Raw genomic sequence first — 20647 nt, 5'->3', positions numbered from 1 at the left:
CCAAGAGTCCTCACTTCTTTCTGACCTCGGTCTCACCAGAATCACCTTTGTCCGTATCTCTACCAACAATGTCTTCAAGGAAATCTAGGCATTTTCTATCATGTGCCTCAAAACTTTTCCAGCATCTACACATTACCCAGTTCCGCAGCTGCATTTTTAGACATCTGTTATAGCAGCATCCCCCTTCCTGGTACAAAATCTGTATCAGTTTGCTAGAGCTGTTGTACAAATTTAGTGGCTTAAAACAACAGAAATTTATCCTTTCAAAGTTCTGGAGGCCAGTAGTCTGAAATCAAGATATTGTCAGGGCTGTGTACACTCTGGAAGCTCTAGGAAAGGATCCTTCTATGCCACACACACCAGAGTGAGCTGCTGGTCACTCCGGGTGAACTTTGCTGTTCCTTGGCTCATAGTTGCGACATGCCAGTCTCTGCCTCCGTCATCACAAGGCCTTCCTTGTGTGTCCTGTCCTCTTCTTATAAGGACACCAATCACTGGGTTTAGGGCCCACTCGATCCTCATTTTAACTAACTCCATCTGTGAAAAATATACTTTCAGGTAAAATCACATTCTGAGGTGTCAGGTGAACGTGGATTTGGGATGAGGGACACTATTCAACTCAGGAAGCCAACTTGTGTTGGCTTTCTTCCCTTTTCTGCCTCATTCTCCATTCCCCTACTATTCTTCCTGGGTTGCCTCCCAAATAAAGTCCTTGCATTCTATCTGTGTAGCAGGATCTGCTACTGAGAGAAAGTTACATAAGACATAGGCCCCCTGCTGGGAGCCAGTGGGGACCCACCTAAGACATGGCCCCCTCCTCTGTGACCTACTGGGAACCTACTTAGGACATGACTCTCAGTGCTGAGCTGCAGTGTCCCCCTCTGTGAATGGAGTGAAGATAATGTCCCCTTCCTCTGAGGTTTTGGGAGGAAGGAGGGCATGCTGGAGGGCTCTGGGCTTAGGCCCACACACAGAGAATGGCCACGCCCTGCCTCTGGGAAGTGGGGATGCTTTGGGAATTACTCCAGTATTTTTCTTTGGAGATGGGCTGCTCTGGTGTCAGTTTTCCAGTGCCCCTTGGGGTCAGATATTCTGGGGGGCTATAATTTGCTCTCTGAGTCTGGATAGAGCACAGGGAAGTGGCCCTCCAAGATGCAGATAGATTCATGAGATGTGGCATGCGCAGTTTCAGCAGGCAGAACTGGAGTGCTGATGGCCAGGCCCCCCAGGGGCAGGCTTGGCCCTGGCAGGAAAGGGGAGGGTTTTGTCCCTCTCAGGGATACTGCCAGCCTGGATTCTGTTGGGAATATAGGGTCAAGGCAGGACATTTTGGAGGATGCAGGCTGGTCCCTGTCTGTGGGTGCTGTGGGGTGGGGCAGGGCCATAGAAGAAATAAGGCTCCAGATGAACTGTATTTGCTCGCTGCTGCTGCTTCAGGCGAAGTCAGAGATGGTTTTCTTCCCCTCTTTTCTCCTATCCTAGTCTGGGCTCCCTGGGAGGCCCTCCCATCTCGTTCCAGGATGGTCCCCCTCCACCCTCAAAGGGGGACTGTCTTGGGTCACACGGCCATCTTGGACCAACCCCGGCAGAGGGAGCGGAGAGCTGGCCAGTGAGCCTGTGGTATAGGGGCCCCGATAGAGGCCTTCTCCTGCACACCTTCCTTTTCTAGGGTCTTGGGGCGAGATGGCCCACCTGAGCCACCAGCTCTTCTCCTTGGCACCACCTGGTACTTGCCATCCTGCTGGGGTGGGTTCCTGGCTGCTCCCCGTGGCTTGCCCTAGTCCTGCCCACCTCTCTGGCCCTCCGTTTTCTCTCTTATAATTGGGGGGCAGGGTGGATGTAGGAGGGTATGTGACTAGGGAGCAGCCAGGCCCCCTGTCACAACTGGCTGCCTTGGGACCGCCTGGAGCTCCTCGGATCACTTGGAGTACTTAGGAATACCTGAGCTCCCTGGGGAGACCTGGAGCCTCACAGGGACCATTTGGAGGCCCTGAGGACCACCTGGGGTCCCCCGAGACAAACTAGAGACCCATCTTGGGCCCTCAGAAACACCTGGAGCCCCTCAGGACCACTTGAAGCCCCTGTGACCACCTGAAGTCCTCTGGGACCATCCACGGCCCCCTGGGAACCCCACCAGGAGGGGGAGGTGACTAGTAGGAATGGGTAATGGGGATCCACAGAACAGCCACTCTCAGTTGCCAGCTGGGCTCCCAGAAGGGTGGTTCAGAGAGACCTTGTCTACAGACACGTTGCAGTGGGTCCTGAGGAGGTGAGCCCGCCCTCCTTCCTGGATGCCCAGCACCTGGACCAGCTGCTCAGAAGGGCTTGGATTCCAGGGCCCTGTCAGACCTCAAGAGGTGGGAAGGCGCCGTGAGCGTCTAGGGGATGAGGACTAGAGCCCCCCGAGGCCTGGGAGTGTCAGCTGGGGCTTCAGGGGCTGATCCTACCACCCCCATGTGTACAGGGGTCTTCTGTCCCCTGGGAGGGCACTGAGGGATGGGCACAGGTGTAAGTCAGACCCATTTGGGTCCCAATGCCCCTCTGCTGATTTTCTGGGGGCGTGGCAGCTGTCTGGGTCTCATGTGCTATTCTCTGCAATGGGACCGGATGTCCGAGGAGAACCTGGCTATGTCCCGGATACCTAGGGACTCAGAGAGGGCAGGAGAGCCACTGGGCCTTTATCACCCCAGGCAGCCATTGGCTCTGTTTCCTGATCTGTTAAAGTGAGTGAAGTGAAGTCGCTCAGTCGTGTCTGAATCTTTGCGACCCCATAGACTGTAACCTACCAGGCTCATCCATCCATGGGATTTTCCAGGCAAGAATACTGGAGTGGGTTGCCATTTCCTTCTCCAGGGGATCTTCCTGCCCAGGGATCAAACCCGGGTCTCCTGCCTTTTAGACAGACGTTTTACCATCTGAGCCACTAGAGAAGGTCTGTTAAAAGAGGATTCCAGACCCAAAGTGCTCTGGGGCTGCATGGCAAGAGCAAAATCCCTGAACTTTCACTAATGCTGTTGGCAGATATTAACTGAGCACTTATTCTCTGCCAGGTGCTATCATAGGTGCTTCATTCTGCCCTCGGAGCTTCTGTCCTAGATGAGGAGACAGAGATTAAACAAGGAGGCAAATACCCAAACAAAAAGTAGAGAGATTAGGGCAAGGGCTCTGCTGAGGTTCATGAAGCAGACTCTTGCAAAGTCATGAAGGAAGAACCCCCAAGCAGATGAACAGCATGTGCAAATTTCCTGAGATGGGAGGGAGACTAGTATGTTCTAAAGACCCAGTGACGAGACTGGTAATCTGAGGTCAGGATGAAGCAGCAGGGGAGCAAGGGAGGGCAGGAGAAAATGAGGCTGGAAATGTGGCAGGGTCAGAGGCTACAGGGCATTATTCAACTCCTGAGTCCCAGAAATCCGAGTGGCTGGCACCCTAGTGCCCAGCACACAGGCATGCCGTCAGTGATGAAGAAATGGACAGGGAGTGAAAGAGTGACCCAGCTGGGTCCCTGATGCACTGTGTGACCTTGGGCAAGTATATTTCCCTCTCTGGGTCTTTGTTTCATTACTACTAAGACACTACCCGAGTTATAATTCTTTTCAGCAAATGGCTGGGCTGGGTGCCTGGCTGCAGCAGGCCTTTGAGTATGGTGGCTCCTTCCTCTTCCCACGACTATGAGGGACACAGCCAACATCCCCCGTGGCCTTAGTGGGGACATGTTTTCCTCACACTGCAGGCAGCAGCCCCTGGAGGCACAGAAGACTCTTAGCTCAGGCCTTTGACTCCTGTGGCAGCTGGGTACCTCAGACCTTTTCCTGCCCTGACTGGCATTCTTTAGGACAGGGGATGGTCTCCTGTCCTGCATGGTTGGGAGCTGGACTTGGGGAGGAGGAGATGATTGAAAAGAAGGACAGTGGAGAAGCTAAAAGCCAGTGTGCATCCACCTCCTCGCTCTGTGGGTGGGCAGTGTGGTGTGGGCAGGCCCTGGGTTATGGGGACAAGATGAGGGTGGACAGATGTTGGCAATGTGTGCGTGGGAAGAAGCCCAGTCTCAAAGTCACCCAGACATATGGTGTGGAGACTCCAGGCAGGCATCCTGCTTTTCACAGTCCTTACTGGGGCATCCAGAGGGCTCAGGGCAGGCCAGATGCCCCTAGCCGAAGGGATCCCTGGAGCCATCCACTGGTCACCCACCCCATGACTTCAAACTCTACAATAGTTAACATTTATCGGGATGTATTATAAGAACATTCAAGTTTCTTTCATCTCCTGAAAAGCTGGAAGCTCTGGCCACATAGGTCCATGCCTGTGTGGGCACAGTTGGCAGAAGTGCCCCTATATCACCATGACTGCTGGTGTGCCCCTCATGGGGGTTTGTGTTGAGATACCTGGCCCTATCTCTGTCTCTGCCCTGGCCATCCCTATTGCAGCCAACTGGATCTATTAAGACCCCCAAGCCTGCCCCATGGCTCTCGCCTCCTGGAGCATCACCAAAAAAGACCCTGTGGAGACCGCATGACCAGGCCTTGTCTCCCCCAGGCTCCTTCTCCTCACTGGCTCCTCCAGATCTTGGTGGCCCTGCCCTTAACTTAGGCACCCTCTCTGTAACCCCTCCCCCAGCATGTCCTGGTCAGGAGTGAGGCTTCTGGGTACCTCCTGCCACCCCCCCCACCCCCACCCCCCACCCCCCCACACACACCCTGCTTCTCTCTTCCATGGCTGCACACTTTCTTCTCAGTGTCTCAACGGGAATAGCCACTCCAAATAGGAATTTCCTTTCCTCTGGATCCTCAGGGCCCAGCTGTCCAAACTGGACAGTGAGGACATTTTTCCCAGTCCTGCTGCAGCCACAGCCGATGGAATGCCTCCTGCTTTCACCCTTGCAGTTGGCCCCAGGACACTCTCCGATGGACTGTGATGGAACGTAATGTCCTGGCGGACTCCGAGCTGCTAGGGACAGAATGGCCACCTCACCAGCCTTCCCATGTGCTGAGTGAGACAGGACCCTCATGAAATTACCGTGGACACCTGTATGCCAGGTCCCCCAAGCTGTTGGGTCAGAGAGGATAGGGCTCAGGCCTGCCCTGGTGCCCAAGAGCTCACTGGGGAACTGGTCATAATGGCAGAACCCACAGTGGCAGCCCTGGGTGAGGACCCTGAATAGGGGGCCCAGTCTTGACCCCTCAGACTGGCAGAGTGGCACCATGTCCAGTTGGTCAATTCTGGCTGTGCACTTGGTCTGGAGCTGTGGGACTCTTGGAGGTGTCCTTTCTGTGACTCAGTTTCCTCAGCTGTCAAGTGGGAACATCCTGGGATTCAGGTAAGATGGGAGTGTTACAGAGTTGACCCTGAGAAGGAGCCCCACTAGGCCCCCTCAGTCAGCGCATGAGGCAGAGAGAGCAGAGCTCCGAGGGAGAAGGGGCAGGACCAGTGGGGAGGGGCTGGCTGATCCCTTCACTGCCTCTGACACCTACCTTGGCTCCCTGGGTAGGACTTTGCTGTGTTTCCTTGAGTAAGAGCACAGTTGGAAGGGCCTGGCCTCCCCTTCCCAGTGGGCAGGTTGCTGGTATCAAGTAGCGTCAGAACACCCACTGCAGGGTGGGTGGGCTGTCACAGATGCAGGACTGGGGCCCAGGTATACAGCTGCTGCAACATCCAGGCATCGCAGGGTGGGCACGCAGGGTGGGCACACAGGGCGTGGCGCTGACTCGTGCATAAGCTCACCAGTGCCCTGCCCGCCTCACCTGTGTCTCCACCTGTGCTCTCTCCTACCTCGCCTGTACCTCACCGACCCTGCCTACCTTACCTATGCCCCACCACCTCACTTGGACTCTACTCACCTCACCTGGGCCCTGTTATTCCTCACAGAGCCCAACCCCCACCTCACCAACGACCAGTCATTCATTTCTGGCTCTCACAATGGCCCTCTCAGCCTCCAGGTAGGTGCCCTGCAAGTCTGCCCACACCTGAGCAGTGACAGACATCCCTGCAGGGTATCTTGTGGATGTTGGAGAGATGGGGGTCCCAAGGGACTGGATACCCCTCAGTCATCACTCCCTAAGTCCTTCAGCTCTCTCCCAAGGCCCTCAGGGCTCTGGTCCAAATAGACCTTCCTGTTGACTTTGTGAGTGCCCAGCACCCCACGATCCCGTAGCTAAGTCTGGCTCTACTTGCTACAGGGGCAAACAGTCCTATCTACCCCAATAGCATGCTCAGGGACACAGCAATTGTCCAGGCATGGCACCTTGTCTGAGGCCTCGCCATCTGATGCCGCTGCATCCTGGGGCACCCACAGGGGTGTGACTTGCACCCTGCAGGCCTGTATGGGGGTCCAGGCCCCGATTACTGGCTGTGCCCCGTTACCCTCATTTTCCATCCAACCACCAGCAGGCCCACTGTGCGGAGACCCTGCCCCAAGGCTATGTCCACCTGTTGGCTGCCAGTATTTATTTATTTATGCAGATAAGCACTGTCCGCCACCCGCCAGGGGAGGCAGGCACAAATCTTGAGGCCCCACACAATGCCTGTGTGGTCCCCCTGTAGTTTTGCAGCATGGTTATTTAGGAACATACCACTCGTCCCCTTGGGCAACTCCAAATGGAGTGTCAAACTACAAGGCAGCACAATGCTGTGCCCAGTCGCCGGGAGAGGAAAGGGAAGAGAGGTGGAGTCCAGGGGCCAGGTCTGGTTCAGCTCGCATGCATGTAGATGGTGTGGATGGTGGGCAATCACTGGGAGGGATGGCATGACTGCAGACATCCACCAGGTGTCCCTGGGCACCGCCCATGAGCTCCTTCTGTCTTCCAGCACAGGTGACTGCTCATGGCCCACTCAGACAGACTTCACTTGACAGTCACCCTACGCCCAACTCTGGGCCACACGACTGGGCCTGCAGGCAGAAGCCCAGCTCTTTGAGACATGCTGGATGACCTAAGCAGTTGGCTGCCCTTCTCTGGGCCTCATTTTTCTCCTCTCTGACATGGAGGAACCCTCCAGAGCCAAGTGCTGTGTGGCCTGTTGGCCCCTCAGAGGTCCAGGATCTCTTCATGCCCATGTGGAGCCTTGACATCACCTCTCAGAAGAGCATAGGCCCTGCTGTGGTGGCTGTACAGTTAGGAGACATGGCAGAGACTCAGCTCATGGGGCAGCTGGGGCCTGGGGCTGCGGGGCCCCCAGGCTGGCCTGGGATGAATGCCTATGGGCTGCTGAGCTGAGAGCCTCCAGCCACTGCTGCTGCAGCTCGGCAGACGGGGCGCTCAGGTACAAAGACTGCTGGGCCTGCTGCAGCTGCCACACGTGCCTGGCATCCAGTCTCTCTGCAGGGTCCAGCACACTCACCCTGCAGCCGGAGAGGGGGATGGCATGGAGCAGCTGCCCATCCTGCTGAAAAGTAGAGAAGCGTCAGCACCCTAGCCTCTGGAGTCCTGGCATCACTAAATACTACCTCCCACAAGTGGGTAGCAGAAGGGTGATTCTAGACAGTCGGGGAAACAGGCCCTAGGGTCACGTGAGCCACCCTCCAAGTGAAGCTGGTCCCAGGCAGCATGGCCCAGGCCTATATGGGCACAGGCCTGAGGCCACGGGCCTGAGGTTCTGGTTGCCGGAGCAGGGTGAACCCCCACCCCCAACGTGGCCCAGTGGACAGAGCACACACCTGGCTGCCTTCGTGGAGGTGCAGCACCAACTCCAGGGAGTCTGACTCAGAGATGGCAGCCCATGCCTTGCTCCATGCTGTGCCACCATCTGACACCTGCAGGGGGCCGCAGAGCAGGCTGGGTGGGGGCTCCGCAGCGACTGGCTTCTGGGAACGCAGAGGACAAGTCAGGTGAGTCTCACTTGTAAGAGCTACTCTCCTGGGGAAGCATCAGGGCCAAGGCTCTGGGGGGAGAGAGGCAGGAGGGGAAGACAGACTGGACAAAGGCCTAGGCCTAACTGACTTTGCCCAGGGTCACTGCAAGGCCACTTGGGGTTGGGCTGGACCCTCTAGGGAGTGAGACCACAAGAAAGGTCAAAGACAGAAATAAAGGCAGTAGGAAACACTGGAACTGCAGGAATCCAGAATGTGGTGGCTTTTGTGATTTATCTGTACACACACACACATAGGTAAACACCCCTCACACATAACACCACACACATACCACACACATGCACACACACACACACACCCATACCACCCCCCAACACCCACACACACCTCACACACCACACACACACATTCATTCACATATACATCATACATCACACACGCCCTTCTCTCTCTTCTGATGTGTTTAGAGCAGTCATGGACACAACCCCTAGGTCATCAGAAAATCCCTCAGACACACCTGATAAAACTGGTTCCTGCTTGGACCTGGGACACGGGTCTCCCAGATACAGCATTTAAAATGCATGGATGAGAAGGCCAAGGGAGCTGTGCAAGGGACCCCTCTCTCCTCTGTCAAGATAATACTACACTCAGTTCTAATACACTGATGCACTTAACCTCTAAGACATACTGAGACTCTAACTGGGGCTCTAATCAGAGTCCTGACCCACCTGGATAACCTTCCCTAGAGCCTTTGGGAAGGGAAATGTTATAAACATTATAAATAGCTTCCCAGAATATCCCAATGTGCAGCTGGCCTTGAGAATCATGGACTATGTTATGTGGAAAGAATGCAAAAATGCACTTTTTTGGAAAGCCATATTCTCTTTTTTTCCAGCTTTCCTGTTACCTCATCAAATAGGGACAGTGCCCTTCAAGGAAGGCCTGGAGGGCAGCAACCATCTCCGGAGAACAGGAGGTGAGAAGGAGGCAGGTGTCCTCACTGCCCCCACCCCCCTGATGGCTTGGTCAAGGTGGGAGCAACATCTCACTTCAGCAGGGCCTCCAGGCCTTCAATGAGGGTGACCATGAGTGAAGATGAAATGTGTTCCCATCTGCTGTGGGCTGAACTGTCTGCCCTTAAATCCATATGTTGAAGCCCTAAGTGCCAGCCCCGCACCCCCCCACCCCCCACCCCCCCAACCACACACACACACACAGTGAGACTGTGTTTGGAGATGAGGCCTCTAAGGAGGTAATTAAGTTAAAATGAGGTTATATGTATGGGCTCCAATCCAATATGATCAGTTTCCTCATAAGTAGAGATTAGGATATCCATAGAGAGAGCACCATGTGAAGACAAAGGGAGATTAAGTCCATCGACAAACCAAGGAGAGAGACCTCAATTGAAACCAGCTTGCTGATCCCTTGATTTCAGAATTCCAGCCTTAAGGACTATGATGAAATAAGTTTCTGTTGTTTAAGCTGCCCAGCCTGTGGTATTTATTATTCAGCCTGAGCTGACTAAAGCACCATCTAACTCCAGGGTGCAAATGATTCCCAAGCTCTCAACCATGACTAGATCCTATGAAGCCCAACATGCACACAGGAGATATTTGGCATTCAGTTGCTAGCTGCCTGCAGTGGCCTACAGATCCAACTGAGCCTCATCAGTCCTGGTCCCAGGAAAGCCAACAGCTCTGGGAGCACCATCTATCAAGGCTTCTGGGGCCTTGTGTCTGGAAGGCTCACCAGACCCAGCCCACCTACCTCTGTGCTCTGCTTGGGCTCCAGGGGCTCCTCAAGGCTGAGGTTCAAGTGGGCCACTGGCTGGGTCAGGAAACACTCTTTGCAGACACGACTCTGCCTGCCGTTCTCAGCCTTGAATTCAGAGCACTTCCCACAGATGACCTGCAAGACAAGGGCACCTGTGACCCTACCACCCAGGGACAGAAGACTGTCCAGAAGGAGGCTGGAAGGGCTACAGTGACCAAGAGAGATGTGACATCATGTGGAGGGGAAGGGCTTGCCCATGAGCCAGGGGAATCAGGAGCCTTGTCCAGCAGGCAGAGACCCCGAGGCTGGACCCCTTTGGGCCTCCAGGCCCTGCCTTCTTGCTCGGAGGGTCCAGAATCCAGGGGGTCTGTGTGCATGGAAAGAAGATTGGGAGGAGGAATAAAGCACATGAAGGTCCCAACAGTTGGCCTCCTCCCATCTGGACTCACCGCCCCACACAGCTTGCAGTGGTGTTTCCTTTTGGTGATGGAGTTGAAGGTCTCACCACAGCTGCTGCAGCCCTGCTTCTCCTTGTCACGTCTGGTCTTAGAGGACCCTCTCCTGGGCTCAGACTGTTGGAGGCAAACCGCTGCAGTCAGCTTCCCAGCACGTGTGGAGTGGCAGCCGTGTGACACACAGGCAACGCACATGCGGGGCAAGAAAGCTGGACGTGCAGAAGGGAATTGAGCAGGAGCCACGTTGGCCATGGCCCCCTGTTCAGCCCCGCTCCCCAGAAGCTGCCCTGCTATCACACAGAGTGAAATTCCAAGGGGATCAGGAATTCTATGCTTAGAATGACCTGGCCCTCCACAAAGGTCAGTGACATAACCCTGCCGTGTCTGCAGAGATAACAACCGGAACCCACACCAGGGGAAATGGTGGCTGCTCTGCAGCAAAGTCCAGACGGCGAGGACCGGGTGTCTGCACCCAGCATCCGGCCAGGTGGCCCTTGCTTCCACACTCTTATCCTGCACTGGGCCCCAGAGCGTGGTGCCTGCAGTTGCCCACCCAACATGTGTGAGAGTGCTCTCCTGGGGTGGAGGAGTAGGGTCAGGGGGCTGGACTCCCCTGTCTGTCTCCTCTGATGCTGCCTGAATTTCCCACAAAGGAGGGCACTGATGAGTCTTTTCAGCAAGAGAAGAGAAACAACAGGAAGTCATGAAACATAATGTGGTGTGTGTTCAGAGAGGTTAAAAGACCTTTGAGACAAGTCACAAGAACACACTACAAAATTCTTTTACTTTTGTTTTGCTTTCTTTAACGTATAAACAAGCTGTTTTGTGTAAGGTTTCTCAAAAAGATTTATAAGAACCACATCAAAGTCCTTGGAGCCAAGAGGAATTGGGAGTGGCAGGCAGCAATGGGAGAGAGGTTTTCATTTTCTTCTACCACTGTACTTTTTTCTTAAAAGTATTCACTCCTTTTATGGTAAGCATACATTTACAAATTTTTAAAAAATCTGATGCAGTTTAAAATAAAGGAACAGGTGCATAAATCATGCATGGGAGGTAGATGTCAAGGCGACGTATCGGAAAATTAAAGGTGTTGAGTTCTATAGCTAAGGGAAACAAGCAAATAGCAAAATAACAGACAGTAGCATATGATGTTTATACCGAAAAGGGTACATGCATGAAAAAAAAGACTGGAAGGAAGCACACCCTGATGATCCTATTGGCTGTTTGGGGTAGAGTTACTCTTATCTGACTCTCTTATCTGGATTGTCTCAATTGTTCACCAGAACGGCTTGTGAAAGGAGAAGAAAACCAAAAAACATACAGAAAGCAAATCAGTCACTCACTGACCAGCACCCCCAAACCCCCACCCCCCACCTCACACTCCCATCGAGGACTGTGTCCCCTCTGCGCTATGAACAGAAGTTTGAGAGCTGGTGTGGTCTGCTCTGGCCACCTACACCCTGGCCATAGTGACATCAACTGTGTCTAGGACCCCAGCCCCATCTGATGCAACGGCTTGGGAGGTGAGTGGGAGGCAGGCAGGAGTGAGGGTGGGAGTGGGCACTGCCCATGCACTGAGGCTGGGATGGGGGCTCAGAAGTGTTGTCTGATTAGGTTTCTCCATCTGATTAGCAATAGTGCAAGTTAGGGGATAACTCCCAGGCCCCTGCCCTGCCCCTCATCAGCCGTGAGACCCTGCATGAGTCACTTTTCCTCTCCAAGCCTGGTTCCTCATCTGTAAAGTGGAGTAAGGGACAAAGCACAAAGCTGAAGTTGCTCCAGACAGATGAGGCGGGGCTCGCTGCCCGTTATTTCTACTTCGGTGTGTCCAAAACTTCTATAATAAAAATCTGAACAAAATAAACTAGAAATATGTTTAATAGAAACTCTGCAAACTTAAGGAGAAAGAGATGCACTGGTCAGGGGTGAGGAGACAGAAAGGAGGGGCTTGTGCTGAATTGTGTCCCCCAAAAGTCATAGTTTGCAGTTCTAACCCCCAGCACCTTGGAACGTGACTGTAATTGGAGAGAGGGCCTTGAAAGAGGTGATTAAAGTAAAATGAGGTCACTTGGGTGGGCCTTAATTCAACATAACTGGTGTCCTTATAAGAGGAGATTAGGACATGGACACGCTCAGAGGCAAGACTACGTGAAGACACAGGGAGAAGATGGCTATCTATATGCCAAAGAGAGATGCTGTAAACAAGAAAAGAACAAAGAGTGTTACTCATCATCCAGTTATATAAGGTTCAGGCACAACCTCTGCAGTCATGACAGTGTGGCCAGAATGAAAAAGCAAGAGGAGACATTCTGTGTGTTGGAGAAACAGGCCCCGAGATAGATGCACATCTCAGAAAGAATTTCAAAGACCTCAGATTCTTGTATCTTCCCATGTACAGAAAAACACCAAAAGTGTTCACTTGAGATATGTGTTCTTTATGATTAGCAGTCATCTTTTACTAAGATAGATGTCTGTCTACATGTATGTCCTAGCCAAAATAAATCCATTCATATCCTGGCTCCTCCCCTCCTCTCTTAGAATCAGTTTCTCAGAGCTGTCTGCTGGGCTACAGTCTTCAGTAAGACCGTGAATAAAACTTAAATTCAACTCTTAAGTTGTATGTTTTTCTTTAAGTCAACAGGCCTCCGGAGAAACCAGCCCTGCCAACACCTTGATCCTGGATTTGCAGCCTTCAGAACTGTGAGCGAATAAGTGTCTGTGGTGCTTTGTTAAGCAGCCTGAACACAGGCCTATGCTCCCCAGCTCTGCTGCCTCTGCTCATAGTCCCCACTGTGGGCCCCACCACTGTGAGGCCAGCTCCAGCCACCTGGTACTAGGAGCCGTGAGACAGCTGGTGCCTCTGAGGGTGACAGGAACACTTATTCCGCCCAAGACCGCCCCCCCCCCGCCCCGCCACCTTCTCCTCCATCTCATGACCCCTGGCCCCATGGACACTGGGCTTAAGATGTCCCCCTCTGTTTATTCCATGCAGCTCAGGACCTCAGAGCTCTGTGGGTGGAGAACGGGCGGCACAGACCCAACAAGCAACGCTGATGCTCCCCACAGCCACACGTCTCACCCAAGGCCACCCTGCCATCCGACACGGGCCACCAGCCACACTGTAGCCCTGAGACACATTTGTCTGCCCCACTCAGGGTTCCTTCTTTGGAGACCATCTCCAGAACTGCTAGGGCTCAGACAAGAGGAGGGAAGGGAGGGGCCATCTACGGGTCTGCAGCAGCTGCAGCAGCCCCAGCCCTCCACCAACCTTCAAGGTGACCCTGTCATTCCCATTTTCCAGGTGAGGACACCAAGGGCACGTGGGATGGGCGTGGTCAGAGGTAGGGTGGCTGGATCCACTGGCTTGCGTTCAAGCCCTGACGTGTGCCACAGAACCTCATCTCTCCAGACCCTGAAAACAGCGCTGCACAATTGCAGAGAACACCAGGGGACCAAAGGGGCTTCTGGGGTATCCCTGAGGGCCAGGGGGTAGGCAGGGGGCTGGAGGGGCAGGGCTGGCCCACAAGATGGAGGAGAGGCTGTAGTGGGCCAGAGGTGTGTGGCCATGAGCTTGACCTGTGAAGGTCACCAGGACAGCAGGGACCCTGCCCTGGCCAAAGGGACAGAGGGCAGTTCCCAGAGCAGGGCATCTTGGGGCTGGGGCTCAGCAGAGCAACCCTCCTGGCTTCCTTTGTCAGGCAGCAGCTCAGTGCTCAGATAGAGTTCAGGCTAGGTACCAGCTCCCTGCATGCTGAGGACTATAAGCCACTGTGGCCCACCACTGATGCACTACCCCACCGAAAGCTGGTGACCAGGTGGCTGGGGTGAGCCCACCTGCGTTGCTGGGGACAGGTCTTGGCCAACCATACTTCCTGTTTGGATGAGGATACAGAATAGGCCAACAAAAGGGAGAGGCTTAGATTTTCTCTCTGGGTGTGGAGACATTGGAAAGGCTGGGCCAAGTCTAACCGGGGAGGTGTGGAACCGTGGCTTTCTCCACTAACAGCCAAGTGACTCCACCCGCAGTGCTCCAAACACACAAGCGTGGGCCTGGGAGGAGGTATGTGCCAAAGCCTGTTTCACGAAGCGTTTTCTCTTCAGCAGATTCACTTACAAAGCAGGGAAGCAGGAGGAAAATTCAGGTTAAGAAGTGGGTCCCAAACAGTGGTCCTGACAACCAGCCCCGGAAGACAGAGCCACACAGTTATCATCCGTCCTGAAGGGTGTGGACATTGGCCTACATCTTAGGCCCTGCCCAGCGAGGCCCAGCCCCTCTTCCTCTTGTGGGCAGCTCTGTCCCAGGGCCCTGGAGGGTGGGTTGTACTAAATTTGTGCATGCTGAGGAGATGGTGGCAGGGGTGGGGCCTTCCTCGGCATCGTGGAGGGGTCCATGTGTGGTCACGGTGGGTCAGGGACTCTGACATTTCTGTGCTTCTGAGAAGAGAGATGTAACTTTTACAGAACAGGGAAGTCTTTGGCTTCTGCAAGGCCCCCTTGCAAAACTTCCTGGTTTAGCTTCTCTTAGGAAAGATGGCTTGTGGAAATTGAGTGTCTGAGGACAACACCAGGAAATCAAACCAGCACACCAAGAGTGAAGTTACATTTCCTCTCCAAAAGCTTACATCTGGCATGTTGTAGCAAAGATCACTCTAGTGTCAGAATTAAAACCCACTTTTGGGTACTTTCCACAAATATCCACTGAGTACGTCTTGGACTCGCCTTATACAGCGGGAGCTTCACTGAGTTGCCCTGGGTCCACTAAAATCTGTGCTCACCAGAGACACAAATGAGAAGAACCATGGCCAGGCCACATGTGCCGGGGCCAGAGCTACGAGTCTGTTGCTAACAGATGTCTCTCTATTGTAGGGCCCTGGCCTGGCTTGGGGTGGGTAAAGGGACTGGGACAAGGAGGCCTGAACTTGAACTGTGATCTCAAGCATCTGCGAGTCAGAGACGCTGCAGAGCCCTGAGAAGACTGAGCCCCAGGTGGGAGAAAGAGGGGCGGCCTGCTCATCCACTGACTGAGTGTCGCTGTCACTGCCCCGCAGGCTGCAGCCTGGCCTGGACAGACCCCTGGGCTGGGCTGAGGCCCTGACCCTCAGGGGCTCTCAGTTACCTTTTCACCTATAAAAGGAGTTGGGCGACCAACTGGAGGGGCACCCAAGTGGCCAACAGGCATCTGACATAGTTTCTCTCTCTCTTCCTCCTATCCAGGAGAAGGTAGGGGTGGAGGGTGAGGAACTGCCCAAGGCCTCATGTCAGGACCCAGTCACAGGTTAAAACATTAAACGTGGCTTTCAGGTCCTTCCACCTAGAAGATTCTCCAGTGGGCACTGCCTGCCCTGTGTGCCAGCCACACCTCCTGCTTCTCTCTCCCTGCCTTGGCACTGGATCCTCCTCGGTGCCTCCTCCCTAACCATGCAGCCTGCAGCCATTCCACTTCTCCTTGCATCCCAGGGCTGAGGCCTGCTATGGACTCACCCAACAAAGAATGGGGGTTGCTCATGGCTCTTGATGCCTTGTAGCCCACCCCAGGCCGAGGGTCAGATAGCAGAGGGCCCTGCATGGGGTCCAGCTCAGCTCCCCTGTGGAGGCAGGGAGAGGCAGTGCTTTATGCAAAGGGCCAGCATGGAGGCTGTCAGAGACCCCTGGCCAAGGGACCCAGGGGCCAATTGGAAAACTGCAGAGGCCCCATCTGTCATTTCTCTCTGGTCAGTTACACAGAGGAAGCCTGAACGTGCGGATTCTTTTCATGACATTCCTAGACGTTCCCGAAAGGAGCACAGTAGCACAGTGCAAGCCTTACGTGTACAGTTTTGTGATTCATAAAGCTTATAATGGGCTGCTTCATGAGGGAAACACTTGTCAGTGATCCTGGGGTCAGCTGTGAAGGCCTCACAGATGAGGCATTCTGCACAGAGCGGGCAGCAGGTACACAGGCCCTGGGACATGGCTAAGTGAGGGGGACCAGGGCGTGGTCGGGGAGGGTGGGCTGGAAAGAAGGCAATGCGAGACAGGGTCACGATGTGGGAAGCCCCTCAGGGAGTTTGAAGGGCTGTGATAAGACCATCTCTCCCCTACTGACCACGCGGCTTTTAGATTTCCTGACTTTGAGTTCAAACAAATTAGCGCAGGCTGCTTCTGACCCCCCAGCATACTGTGTGGCAGAAGTATCACTCAAATAAGGGGGCTCCTTCCTCTCAATTGGTCCCTGAACCCCACCATGCTCTAGAAAAGCTGTATCTTTCCCTCAGAGCCCAAGAACTTCTCAAGGGTTTCCCAGTGCCTGCAATCCAAGACATGTCAGGTCAGGGGTCATGTGTGACCTCGCAAAGCCTCTGCTCTTGTAACAGAGCTGGGGAGACACTGGTGCATCTGTTCTGGGGCCTCAGCAGGGGTTCAGTGCTATCAATGCATGGATGTTGTGGGAGGAGGAGATTAGTTTTCTTACTAAAAATCTAAGTCAGGACAGGAACACTTACTCCCCATAACAAGCTAGGCAGCTGTCCCTCCCTCTGCTGCTGTCCCAGGAAAGTCCAGTCACACCACAAAGTCTGGAGTCGAAGGCTAGGTCTCCTCACCTGTCAAGCCCATTTCCGCTTCCTAAAATGAGTTGTCCTTCACAACCGCCAACCCAGAATGGCGGTAATGACCAGCAGGGTGGCACTTGTAGCCAGAAAAGAAGGAGCTCTAGAAGCTGGTGCTAAATTCAGGCAGACTTTGCTGTCCGACTGGGGTGCACCTGCCCCGAAGGGAATGGTCCTGATAAGGGTGTGAGAAAGAGAAGTGGGGGAGGGAAGGAGAGGCAGGCATGGAGGAGAGAAGGTGGGGACAGTACTGACCCACCCACAGGAGATGTTCCTTTCTAGGAGCAAATACCCTGTTGGGTGTCAGGCTGGGCCTCAGGCCCCCACTCGTTCTTTCGAGCCTGGAAAACTGAGGAACAGGGCCAGGTGGGGCTCGTGGTAAAGAATCTGCCTGGAGATGCTAGTTCAATCCCTGGGTTGGGAAGATCCCCTGGAGAAGGAAACGGCCCCCCCTCCAGTATTCTTGCCTGGAAAATCCTATGGACAGAGGAGCCTGGAGGGCTACAGTCCATAGGGTCACAAAGAGTTGGACATGACTGAGCGTGCACACACAAGGGCAAAGCAGGGGTGCCCAGGAGAATCCCCTCTCAGGATGCGGGGCACAGCACCTCCCTGGGAGTCTAGGGTTATAACTGTCATCAGACTTCATGACGATTAGGCCCCGTGGTTAATAACAACGCTCCCCTGTACTGCATACTCCCTGCATGCAAGGCAAGCACATTTGCCCTCCTACTTAATCTCCCAACCAACAGAGTGGGCGGGGCTCAGGCATAGTCCCATGGCCTGGCCCTCTCAGAGTGGGGACAGGACACAGGCCGTCCCTGGACACACCATCTTTGCCCACACTGACTGAGCATCCTGAGGGCCAGGCACCACCTTGATGCACATTGATCCAGGGCTATTCTATTCATGGTAAAGAGCACAAGTCTTCAGAAGATCTTAGCTGTGTAACCTCCACCCACCCCAAAAAATGGACATTTGGGTCCCAGCAGGCTTACTCCAGCCCTCTCCCAACAGGCCCCAGAGGCCATCACTGTAAGGACGCAGGTCTCATGGAGTAGGAGGAAGGCTTACCCCTAAGGACTCACCCTCAGGTCACCCTGATCTGACCCCAACTTCTACCTCCCACCCATGCCAACAGCTGAGGGGGTCACTCACCCCTGAAACTCCCCCTCCACTGTTGGCTGGCACTGCAGGCACCTCGGAGCTGGGGCTCATCATCTGGAAGGGACAGAGACAGCTGGCATGAGCAGAGGTTCCATGGCCACATGCTGACATCCAGTGTAATGTTGGAACACCACCATTTCTTCTGTCTGATCACAGGGTCAGGAGAAAGACGGTTGGGGCCTAGCATTTGCTATAATTCTGACAATCAGCCCCTCCCTGGCCTGGCTGAGGACTGAAGGCATCCCAGGAAAGTTATCATTTCCCAGCTGGGGGTGGGGGAAGGTGGGCAGGTATGAAGCTTCTCAAGGTCCGTTGGGCCTGGCTGGCTACATCACACCACGTGAGGTGGCCCTGGGTTCTAGCTCCTTCCTCTGGCATTCATGGAGAGCTCAGTGCCCTGCCTTCTATGGTCAGGCTCTGCCTCTGCATCGACTTTAATAGCAGGTATGGGGTGGGGCAGGGGGATTCTGTTTTCAGGTCACCTCTGTTCAAGCTAGGAGACAGAGCTTTTCCTGCCTGGAGATGACACAAAGTTTTCTTCCAAAATAGTCCAGAAAGCAGACAAAATGGAGATTTGATGCAAATATTAAGTGGATAACGAGGTGGCCTGTGGGCCACAGGGAGGACCAACCAGGCCTGGTGTCTGGGACACTGAGCTGTTGAGCCAGTCTGGGCTGGGCATCAGGGATGTCTCTGAGGCCTCTCACCATGAAGTCACGTTTGGTTGTGCCCACACAGAGAGTCCCTTGGACTGCAAGGAGATCCAATCAGTCTATTCTGAAGGAGATCAGCCCTGGGATTTCTTTGGAAGGACTGATGCTAAAGCTGAAACTCCAGTATTTTGGCCACCTCATGCGAAGAGTTGACTCGTTGGAAAAGACTCTGATGCTGGGAGGGATTGGGGGCAGGAGGAGAAGGGGACGACAGAGGATGAGATGGCTGGATGGCATCACTCACTCGATGGACGTGAGTCTGAGTAAACTCCGGGAGTTGATGATGTACAGGGAGGCCTGGCGTGCTGCGATTCATGGGGTCGAAAGAGTCGGACACGACTGAGCGACTGAACTGAACTGAACACAGAGGGGATGGCCAGGGCCTAGGGCCACCTATCTGGCCGTGGGTGGGGATCCTGCTTCCCTGCTCTCCCCAGGCCTGGGGGCAACTCCCCATTGGGAGGAAGCCACCCCTGCTGATATGATCACAGCCCCTAGTGCACGTGAGAGGACAGCAGATCACGTAGCAGCTTCATCCAGCCCTGTCTTTCCCTCCCTCCATTCTGAGCGCCGACCACACCTGCAGGGAGCAGGGGTCCCCACATGGATGCTCAGTAAATGTGGGCACAAGGAGAGTGTGGGGACCAACTTCCCTCCCAGATACCAGTCCTTGCGGAAAGGGCCTAGGTCACCCAACAGGTACTGGCTCTCACAGGGGGTTCTGGAGTGAGGGGGGAATTCTCATCCTGGCTGAAGGAGCCACTGAAGGCCTTGAAAGTCTGGCTGTTCTGCTTGTGCTTCTCAATGGTGGCTTGAATGACCTGAAACAACCACAGAGAACAAGGGCCCTCAGAAAGCATTTCAGGAAGGTCAGGACAGGGTCCTATGGTCATTGCCTTTCCCCCTGACCAACAGCTTCACATTTCGGCAATAGCCCCCCGATAATGTGAGGAAACAAGGCTCAGGGATGTGACCAGTGACTGACAAGGTCCCCACTCCAGTTCCCATGGATCCCAATGCCACCCCACATGCAGTGCTCCAAGCCCAAAGCAGACACTCTCTGGGAACCTTTTATATGGATTTGAGGCCGTGTTTTCATTTCCTGCAACTGCATTACCATCTAGTATCTGTTTGAATTTCCTTTTTCTCCTCTCACTCAGATTTCTCTTCTATGAATTTTGTGAGCCACACTTCACTAATGGTTAGCATTTGGCCTGGTGGTGGTCTGCCCACCCTGCTCACTGCCTTGGTCTTCACACTGCCTTGGCCCTCCTGACCGATATCCCCGCCATGGCCAGCTCTGAGCTGAGCCTGTTCTGGCTGCCCCATGATGCTGCCTGGCCTGTCACTGGAAGTGCAGACTCCATCCTGGAAGTCAAACTGCTCTTTCCACACAATGCATCGCTCCTGCCAGCCATGGAGAGAAAGGTGACAAGGACCCGCCTTCAAACTTCCAGCCAGGAGGGATTCTCCCCAGGGTGAAGGCACCTCCCTGCATTCCCACTTCCAGGCCTTTACATTTATTTGTTTACTGAAGAGGAGCCCCAAATAAGAGAATGGATTCAAACTTTGGATTCTGAAGGTACTTAGAAGCTTGGTCAATCCACCACTTCAAGGTGGATAGATGGATGGGCAACACCTGAAGGGCCACAGGGCCATCCCATCCCTTGCTCCAGAATGAAATGACTATGCTGCTCAAGACTTTGGTCATTTGGTGACTTTAAAACTTTAGGAGCTTTACCTGAATCCATTCTTTCTTCTCCTCTTCTGTCCTATAAAAGCCAAAACAGTATTTTATTAATTTTGTCTTGAAAGTGAAAGTGAAGTCACTCAATCTTGTCGAACTCTTTGCAACCCCATAGGCTGTAGCCTACCAGGCTCCTCCATCCATGGGATTTTCCAGGCAAGAATACTGGAGTGGGTTGCCATTTCCTTCTCCAGGGGAGCTTCCTGATCCAGGGATCGAACCCGGGTCTCCCACATTGTAGGCAGACGCTTTACCAGCTGAGCCACCAGGGAAGCCCTAATTTTGTCTTAGATACCTAATTTTGTCTTAGATACTATAAACCATTGACTCCTCTCAGCTCTGCAGCAAACGCCTGAGCTGCTCACTGCCTGGAAGTACAATTCAAGGCTTGGAAGAGTGGC

At 54.0% G+C, this 20647-nt stretch overlaps 1 protein-coding gene across 8 annotated transcripts in view; it reads right to left on the bottom strand.

Moving 5' to 3' along the window:
• Window positions 1–6429: 6429 nt before the first annotated feature.
• Window positions 6430–20647, bottom strand: part of FGD3 (FYVE, RhoGEF and PH domain containing 3) — a 65526-nt gene continuing 51308 nt past the window's right edge. For 6 of the 8 annotated variants that reach the window (XM_027550315.1, XM_027550319.1, XM_027550322.1 and 3 more), the window contains 7 exons: window positions 20241–20271; window positions 19213–19320; window positions 17778–17840; window positions 10027–10149; window positions 9572–9712; window positions 7652–7798; window positions 6430–7380 (listed from right to left, as the gene is read on the bottom strand). In XM_027550315.1, the coding sequence (XP_027406116.1) occupies window positions 7135–7380; window positions 7652–7798; window positions 9572–9712; window positions 10027–10149; window positions 17778–17840; window positions 19213–19320; window positions 20241–20271 (859 nt within the window). In that variant the 3' untranslated portion in view covers window positions 6430–7134. Of the gene's footprint in view, window positions 7381–7651; window positions 7799–9571; window positions 9713–10026; window positions 10150–11235; window positions 11321–17777; window positions 17841–19212; window positions 19321–20240; window positions 20272–20647 lie in introns of those variants that run through there. The other 2 variants (XM_027550316.1, XR_003512353.1) reach the window with 2 other exon arrangements.

This window comes from Bos indicus x Bos taurus, chromosome 8, assembly GCF_003369695.1.
Source record: "Bos indicus x Bos taurus breed Angus x Brahman F1 hybrid chromosome 8, Bos_hybrid_MaternalHap_v2.0, whole genome shotgun sequence".
Classification (NCBI taxonomy): domain Eukaryota; kingdom Metazoa; phylum Chordata; class Mammalia; order Artiodactyla; family Bovidae; genus Bos; species Bos indicus x Bos taurus.
The sequence above is the reverse complement of the archived record's forward strand: the minus strand, read 5'-3'. Positions and strand labels throughout refer to the sequence as shown.